The 8,801-nt window shown below is 47.0% G+C and overlaps 1 protein-coding gene across 1 annotated transcript in view; it reads right to left on the reverse strand.

Annotated features, from left to right (window-relative positions):
- Window positions 1-1,523: 1,523 nt before the first annotated feature.
- CD40 (CD40 molecule) overlaps window positions 1,524-8,801 on the reverse strand; it is a 14,682-nt gene continuing 7,404 nt past the window's right edge. The window contains exons 4-9 of the mRNA XM_069062726.1: window positions 8,466-8,612; window positions 7,479-7,572; window positions 4,266-4,333; window positions 3,763-3,849; window positions 3,620-3,648; window positions 1,524-2,594 (exon numbers count right to left, since the gene is read on the reverse strand). Coding sequence (XP_068918827.1) covers window positions 2,448-2,594; window positions 3,620-3,648; window positions 3,763-3,849; window positions 4,266-4,333; window positions 7,479-7,572; window positions 8,466-8,612 — 572 coding nt within the window. The 3' untranslated portion in view covers window positions 1,524-2,447. The remainder of the gene's footprint in view (window positions 2,595-3,619; window positions 3,649-3,762; window positions 3,850-4,265; window positions 4,334-7,478; window positions 7,573-8,465; window positions 8,613-8,801) is intronic.

Raw genomic sequence — 8,801 nt, forward strand, 5'->3', positions numbered from 1 at the left:
GACCTTGGCTGAGGCCCTGCATCTATTGCCAGAACAGATGGTGGTATCTGACCTGGGCTAGCCTCCCTTGCTGTACCACTGTACAGCTAACCCATCAGAAAAAGGGAAGCTGGATGTTTGCCCTCTTCGTTTGAACCCCAGGCTGGCTGTCACTCAGCAATTTCTCCTTCTTGCCCCTCCTTCTTTCCTGCTTCTGGGTTTCTTCATCCCAGTTCCCAAGCTACCTGACTCCCCTATATGTCTCCTTTCCCCACATAGTTTTACTTTTTCAGATTAAAATTGAATTTCTCTCTCCCTTCCACCCCACCACCCCCCAGCAAGCAAATTCATAATTTTTTGTGTCTGAGCTGCTTGGGCAGACAGAACCCTGGGGGCAGAGTCTATAATAACTGAGGCTGCCCTAGGAAACCAGACATAGTGCCAGAGGGCCCAGCTGTGACACATATTTTAGAAGGGAGGGATTCCTGAGGTTGTGAAGGGAAATCATCAGAAGTCATCTACCTTCCCCTCAATGGACTCCAGTTCACCCATCCCCCATATCCACTTGGACCAAACTTCTCTTGCCAGTTTTTTTGGGGGGAGGAGTGAATAGTGGGAGGGTAGGAAGAGAAAGAAGAAAATAGAGGTTGGAAGAGGAGGAGGGTTATTGTGGGATGAGGATAAGCTGAGGGAAAAGGAGGATCAGTGGGACCTATGACTTCAAACTGGAAGGCACCATAGAGATCACCCAATCCAACTTTTTCATTTTACAGGGAAAGAAACTGAGGGCTAGAGTGCCCAAGTTCAGACTGATAGTAAGAGGTAGAGCTGGAATTTGAAACAATATCCTCTGATTCAGATAGAGATGAGCTCAAATAGACACAAAAGATAGACTAGTTGAGATCAAAGGGGGATTAAATAATTGAATGGCAAGAGATAAGGAACTCCATAGAAGGACAGAGAGATAGATAGTCAAATAAACTTTGGACTTAAAGTCAGAAGCCTTTGTTTCAAATCTTGGCTCTGCTACTGTTGTCCATGTGGCCTTAGGCAAGCCACTCCTTTTTTTCTGGGACAATTTCTTCCACTGTCCAAAGAAGAGATGGGATGGGGTCTCTAAGGGCCCTGCCAGTTCTAAAGCCTATGCTGCAAAGGAACATAAGGAGACTGAGACCAGAGCAGAGTGGCGGCCCTAGGAAGCAAAACTGACATGGATGTGACCTCAGTGCCACCTTCTGGCTGCTGTTTGCTTTACAGCCATCACCTCCAGGAGAGAGTCCAAGACCCAGAACCAAAAAAGGGATTTATCGGGGTGGAGTCAGTGGCCCTAGTTCTGCATGAGGATCTTCACTAAAGATAGGGGGAAACCCTTGGGAGCCAGCTCCCCCCACCCAGTGCCCACTACACACCACTCCCTATCCCTTTCACTTTCCCTCTCCAAACATAGGCTGTAATTCCAGGTCTGTAAACACACCTTATTAAGCCCCATATGGGTCTGGACCCTAGAGCTCAAACCAAGATTTCTCAATTAGTAGATCAAGACCTCTGATTGGACCTCAAAGTTTTATTTAATCAATCTCCAAACCATTTACAGATGCCAATACTAATACCATTCCAGTCAGTGTGTACACACCCCAGCCCCAATCCCACCTTTCAGTGATCATAAATAACACTCAGAGGGACAGACTGACTCTGGCCTGACCATCACCTCCACACCTTTCTTGTATCTGTGCCCCAGCCAGTATGGGCTAAGGTAGTCTTCCCACTTCCCTCCCCCCCACTTCTCCCTTCCCTTGGCTCTTGTTCCATCTGCTGTTCCTGTCTGGTCTGCCCCTCAGCTGGTACTGCAGGAAGATAATGGGATGTTATGTTTTTATCCTGATGTTCTCTTTGAAGGTGGGGAGCAGGTCACTACTGCACCCAGCAACAACAGCAACAGCCACTCACACCATGGCTAAGATGGAGAAGATATAGGGTGGGAAAACCCCTGGGCCTTGAGGTGGATGCTAGAGTAAGACTTCCCCTGTTGTGCATGGAAGGGACCAGAAGGTCCAGCCTTAGGATCAAAAGTGCTTTGTGGGCAATGTATCTTCATATGCCAGGAATCCCCTCCTGCAGCTTTGGGCAAGAGGTGGGGGAATTGTGCCAGTGGAAATTCCTTTTGTGATAACTGGACCATTTTCTCTTTTCTTCTGTCCTTATGCAAAGGCAACAGGGCCAAGAGGAGCCTGGGAATGTTATTACTAAGGGGGAAAAAATCTCAGGACCCTCTGTACCATGCACTTCAAGGGTCAAACAGGAAGCGGGCAGCCCCTCAGTCCTTCCTTCATCCCTCCCTCTGCCTGCAGAACAAGAGGTGCTGGTAATGATGCTCTCAGTACTCTGGAGCTTCCCCCAACCTCAACACACCCTGAGCCTCAATACCTGGCCCCATTCTGGCCCTGGCAGCCCCTGACACCCATGGCCTCTTATTGTCCCTCTTGTTCTGAAATTCGGCTCTCTTTGCCATCCTCCTGGGTCACTGGTTGACCCCGATGTAAGGTTTCTTGCACAGGGAGGGGCTCTTCTTCATCCTCCTGGGGCTTTTTTCTAACCACTTCTTCTAGCTGGAGAACCTGTTCAGGACAAAGAGTCATGTTGAGGGCAGCAGCCTTTACAAACAGAGTTCTCCCCTGTGAAAACGAGAAAGATTTAAAGAAAGATTCTATATTGAAGGTGGGAGGGCCATGCATACTCCCCTCTGTGGCTGCTCCCCAGTATACAGTGAAAGTATGGGGAGGAACAGAATTCTAGGCTTCTTTCAATGGGTTCCTCCTGCCCCCTGCTGGTCACACCATGAATCACAATAGTCTTTTACCCTCAAAGGGAGGGGGATGGAATCCAAGGTCATAATTTCTAGAGTTGTAAGGTACTTAGAGATGATCTAATCCAACCTTTTCAAGTTGAAGAAGAAAAATTGAAGCCCCAAAAGGTTAAGTGACTTGGCCAAGGTCACACAAGTGGGACACAGCAGACCCAGGACTGGAACCCAACTTTTTCTGCCTCCAAATCCAGTCATTTTACCCCTACCACAAAGCCACAGGCCATCTCTTCTCTCCTCCTCCCACAGATTCTGCCTTTGGTGCCACCTCTAAGGCATAGTAAAGAAACCCATAAACACCTGACTGTTCAGAAGACTGGAAAAAAGCCAGGTACATTAGCTGCCAGACCTTGACACCTGGATTGCCACCAGCTGTGTAGGGAGGTCAGATTCAAGCCCCAGAAGCAGGAATAAGTAGAGAATCATAGAGTTATAGAGGATGCAATACAGCCTTTTCATTTTACAGAGAAGGTTACTGGGGCTTGGAGAAGGGAAGAGACCTGCCCAAGGTCACACAGAGCCCAAATCCAAACCCAGTTCACCCAACTCCCAGTCTAGTGTGAGCTTTCGGTCACACCAGAAGGGTGCTAACAACCAGGTTCTGAGGTACAAAAAAAAAAACCCTATCCAAGTAATGAGAGGACACTGGCCATGACAATGGAAAGGGAAGCCAGTTCTTGCTGTCCAAATGTGGATGCCAGTGACTCACTCTCTCTTCTTCCAGTCTGCTGAACCCTGTTTAGATTTCAGGAAATAAAACTAGCTCAGGAAATGACGTACCTTGTTCTTTGGCTTCTTGAAACCCAGACCTGAATGGGAAATTGGGAGGAAAGAGAGACTTCACCCTGTGTCCTTTCCTTTACCTCCTTTATCCACCTCTCCCCAGGAGAACCTCCCATCACCCAGTCCAACCCCAGACTCACATCTCCAGTGCAGCAAGCCAATGATAACAAAGAAAATTCCTGCCATGATGGGGATCAGCACCAAGAGACTCATTCGAGATTTGGAACCTGGAGACAACTGGGTTTTAGCAAAACTTCCCCCAAGCATTTCCCACCCTCCTAGAATCTTTTGTTCCTCCCACCTTTCCCATCCCTGATCCACTGTCCCATCCTCTCCATATACCCCCACTTAGAATCTTTTCTTTCACACATCTGATCTGGGAAGAGACTTAGTGATTATGTGGTCCAACCCCTCATATTACTGATGAGGAATCAGTGGTATAAAAAGGTGGAATGACTCATTCACAGTCGCACAGCTCGTAATTGGCAGAACCAAGGAGTAGAACCTAGGTCTCATGACTTTTAAGTCAAATGTTCTTTCCACTGTCTCTATCTTTCTATCCCTTGCTGATACATAACTCCAATGTCTATCTCATCCCTTTCACTCCCCCACCCCCAATCTGACTTTGTCCATCCATAATTACCATCTTGGCAGAGCACATCAGTTTTATCGGTCCCTTCCTGAATTTCCACCAGTCCTATGACTTCACACCTGGGTAGACACACAAGAGCAAGCTCAAACACAGACACAAACAGAGGGATTACATTTGTCCAGCTCATGGGGCCAGAATTGGAGGAATCAGATCGATCAAGAAGTTCCTGCTCCTCTGTGCAAGGGACCATGGGAGATGGAAAAAGATAACTATGGTCCTGCACTCAGGGAGCTTAAAACCGAGTAGGGAAAGCAACCTTGATTAATGCATGATTCAATTCATAAACAATGATAATGCTACTCATATGTAGTTTGCCTGGTGTTTTCCTCACAATAACCCTGTAAGGTAGGTGGCACTGGGACTATTGTCCACAATTTGCAGATGAGAAATCTGAGTCACAGAGACTCTAAGTGACTTGCCCAAAGAGCGAACATCAGAGTCAGGATTCATAGGTGAATTCTAGGTCTCTTGACTGACTCCAAGTCCAGAGCTCCTCCTGCTAGACCATGCTGTACAGAACAGGGCATGATCTAAGTGCTAATGTATAGAACATGAGTGCTAGAAAGTTCAGAAAAGGGAGAGAGGAAAAAGGATGGTGGAGTCGGGGAAGGCTTTCAGAGGGAGGTGAGATTTGATCTACATCTTAAAGGATGGACAGAATTTGGACAGGGTTAGGGGAAAAAGTGTGTTCTAGGTCAGGATACTCCATTAAATTATAGAATCACAAATTAAGAACTGGAAGGGATGTCAGAAGTCATCTGGTCCAACCCCTTTGTTTTACAAATGAGGAAATAGGTCCAGAGAAAAAGTGAGAGTCAGAATGAGGACTTGGATCCTTCAGTTTCAAACTGAGTGCTCTTCTCACTGAAATATAAACAATATTAACAAAAGCAGGCTCCTGTCTGCAGTATGATACTGCAGTGGGCAGTGAGCAACTGTGTGGAGAGAAGGCAGAGGGCAGAAGACAGAACACCAGACCGACATTGATATTTGTGAGGTCCATTGACTCTCCCCTCTTAGGGCCTCCTTCCTCCTATCTGTGAAATGGGTATGATCATATTTGTACACCATGCCTCCCAGGATTTTGTTGAAAGAAAAATGTATTGCAGACCCTGCAGGAACTGCAGGGATACGAGCTGTTGTCATTAGTGTTCTAAGTCCTGGAGAGTTATGGGAAATAAAGTTGGGCAGGCATTATTATAAAGGGCCAGGCAGAGCAGTTCAGACTTGATTCATTAGGCAACAAGGAGCCCCTGGCAGTGTTTGATCAGTTTCATGATAAAAAGGAATGTTTTTCAGAAGATGAATCTGGGGTTCGTGCAGAATAGAAGGGATGAGGACATGGAAGGCAGGAAGACTAGTCAAGAAACCATTCTAGTAGTCTGTCTATGAGCTGATGAAAATCTGGCCCTGAGAGGGAAAGAGGGAGAGGGAGAGGGAGGAGGAGGGAGAGGGAGAGGAAGAAGGAGAGGGAGAAAGAGGGGGAGAGGGAGGGGGAGAGAAAGGGAGAGGAAGAAGGGGAGAAGGAGAGGGAGAGGGAAGGTGAGGGAGAGGGAGGGAAGGAGAGAGGGGGAGGGAGGAGGGAGGGAGAGGGAGAGAGAAGGCAAAGGGGGAGGGAGAGGGGGAAGGGGAGAAGATGAGAATGACCATCTGCCTTGGGGACTGACTGAGCTTGGGGTGAAGGAGAAGGAGGAATCAAAACAAAGAAATCTAATGTCATCAAAAAAGTACTGAATTTAGACTCGGAGGACCCGAGTTTGAATCCCAACTTTTCCCCTACATGTCTGGCATGTGGTGAGTTTTGTGACCTCCCTGAAACGTGGCTTCTGCATCCGTGAAATGAGAAAATTGGATCAAATGATATCTGAGTTACCTTCCAGAATGAAATCTTACAATCTCCGTGAAAATCTTAGTAATCTCTGTGATTTCCCTCCCCCCCGCCCCAAGTCATAGGTGATCATAATTTGGGAAATCCCCCATTTTGCAAAGGGGAAATTGAGACCCAGGAAGGTTAAATGCAGGTGCCCTAACTCTAAATCCAGGGCTCTTTCCACTTAATAAACCCAGGATGAGATGTTGGGAGGGGAGACAGCTAAGCCAGACTGACAAGTGCAAGACTTAGGATTAAGAGGCGCTTCCTCACTGCGGACTGCTGCTGTTTTCTGGACCACTGTTTCTCAGTCAAAGCACTTGAACACATAGGTGCGTCATGAAGATGTGCTGGATATATTCTGAATGTCTGAATTCTTCCCAAACTTTTGCTACTTTGTGACCAGAAAACTGAAGGGTAGGCAAGGGGGGTGATCATGGTGAAGAGAAGGGGGGAAGGAAAGGAAAAGAAAAGGAAAGAAGAAAGGATAGAAGAAGGGAGATAAGGAAAAAAGGAATAAGGGAGGGAGGGGAAGAAAGAAGGAAGAAAGCAAAGAAGAAAGAAGGGAGGGAAGGATGGAAGGAGGGAGGGAATCAAGGAAGGGAGGAAAGGAAGGAAAGAAGAAAGAATGGATGGAAGGAAGGAAAGGAGGGAGGGAGGGAAGGGAAGAAGAGATGGACGGAAAAAAAAGAAGGAATAAAGTTTGTATTAAAAAGGTAGAGTGGAAAGTTAGTGTAAAGAGAAGCAATCTGGTATAACTGGACTTGGAGTACAAAGACATAGTCCCAACTCTAACATTTATTAGACTGACTTTGAGCAAGTGCGTCATTCAACCTCTCCAGACTCAGCATCCACATCTATGAAATGAGCAGAATCATTCTCAGAAAGGTACTAGCTGCAAGGCCCTGGGCAAGTCACTTAACCTTTCTCTGTCTCAATTTCCTCATCTGTAAAATGGAGATAATAATATCTGCATGGTTATTATAAGTGTTAAATAAAATAATATATAAAATGCTTTGTAAACCTTAAGGTGTTACAGAAATGAGATGTTGCTCTTTATATTATTGCTGTTATTATCTTTGTACTAATTGCTTCACAGGGGAAAGTTATTTCTAAACCTTGAAAAATGAAGATGAGCTATTAGTCTTCTTTTCTAGTTGAAAGCATGGGTGTGCCAAAGGACACAGGCCTACACCAGTGGATGGCTGAGAAGGATGGGAAAGGCCGTCAGGTACTGTGTCAGGTGATGTGTCTTTTCAGTTTCCCAGGTATGCCATGGATATAAGGCCTAGGAAGCATGGTTCCAAGTGGATGAATACTCATGGGCCCAATACCTGGTCCAGGGGAGGCACTTTTCAAAAGCAGACGACGTGTTGGAGAAAGAGCCTTTCTTGCAACGTTCACAGACAGTGTCAGCAGAACCCATGCCTGGGAGAAGAGAAGAGGGCAGAGTGGCTAACTCAGTCACTGACAGCCAATTAAGTGTCTACTATGTGCCAGGCACTGTGCTAAGCACCGGCCCTCAAGGGGCTTACTATCTAATGGGGGAAGATAATACACAAAAAGGAAGCTGGAACATGGATGGAGGATAGAGCATACTCTGCACAGGGGTTACGATGTTCCTGGAGTCAAAACCATGCAGAGCAGTTGAAGGTAAATGATGTCAGCTGGGAACGTTTGAGCCCTTTATATATGGAGGCTTTGCCCTCCAGCCCTTCAGTCAGAGGGGAAAGGCTGTCACCTTGAGGAAGGTCTGGAAGGCTATTAAGTCGGGCTCCTTTGGACTATGGAAGCAATGGCCATTCAGGAGCAAGGGTCAGGAGTAAGTTTGACACCAGTTGACCTATCCTTGTCCTCCAGTTGTATCCTGCAGGAGAACTTCTAATTCTCCCTTCCTCCCCCTTTCCCTTCTCCTGGAGCTGGGAATGGCTGGAACCTCTGTCAAGGGAGACAAAGGAAGACATCTAGTCCCTGCCGAATGGTGTCAATTTAGGGCATGAGTGCCCCACCCAAATTCCTTTCCTTTCTTTGGAAGAAGTAACAGGACTGGTAAGTGAGAATTGCCGGCTAAATGCAGATAAAAGGAATGAAGAATACCTTTTCCCTCCTCAGCTTTGGCCCTGGTCTCCCTCACTCCCCCCATATTTCCTGGACTAGAATCTTAGATTTGAAAGAGACTTTAGAACATAGACCATCAGATCTGAAGAGACTTTAGAATACAGAATGTCAGACGGAGCTGGAAGAGCTTAGAGACTATCTAGTTTGGCCTCCTTATTTTATGAAGGAGGAAACTGAGGCAGTCCCTGAGCAGGGCTACTCACCAGTCACCTTGACGCCAAAGCCTGGTGGGCAAGAGCTATGGCTGTTGCAGCTCTCACACTCTGAGTTAGTGCAGTAAAAACCATCTGCACAGATGCAGATAGTGTCATTTTGCAAGGAGCCTTCCATCTGAATCCTGAGGTGCAAATCTAAGCAGAGAGGGCAGTGAAGAGCCAGTGATGAGAGGAAGAGGGTCAGGTCTCCCTGCCCAGCTCTTTCCTGCCCCAGAATCCACCCACCCACAAGCATAGGTTTAGTAGGACACATGCCCTCTCCATTTCTTCTGGTTCCCCACCACCACTACCACCATCTCCACCCCCCACCATCCCCACCATCCC

The sequence above is a fragment of the Petaurus breviceps genome, unplaced genomic scaffold, assembly GCF_028583685.1.
Source record: "Petaurus breviceps papuanus isolate PSGF00001 unplaced genomic scaffold, PetGlider_PUasm1.0 90503, whole genome shotgun sequence".
NCBI classification, from domain to species: Eukaryota; Metazoa; Chordata; class Mammalia; order Diprotodontia; family Petauridae; genus Petaurus; species Petaurus breviceps.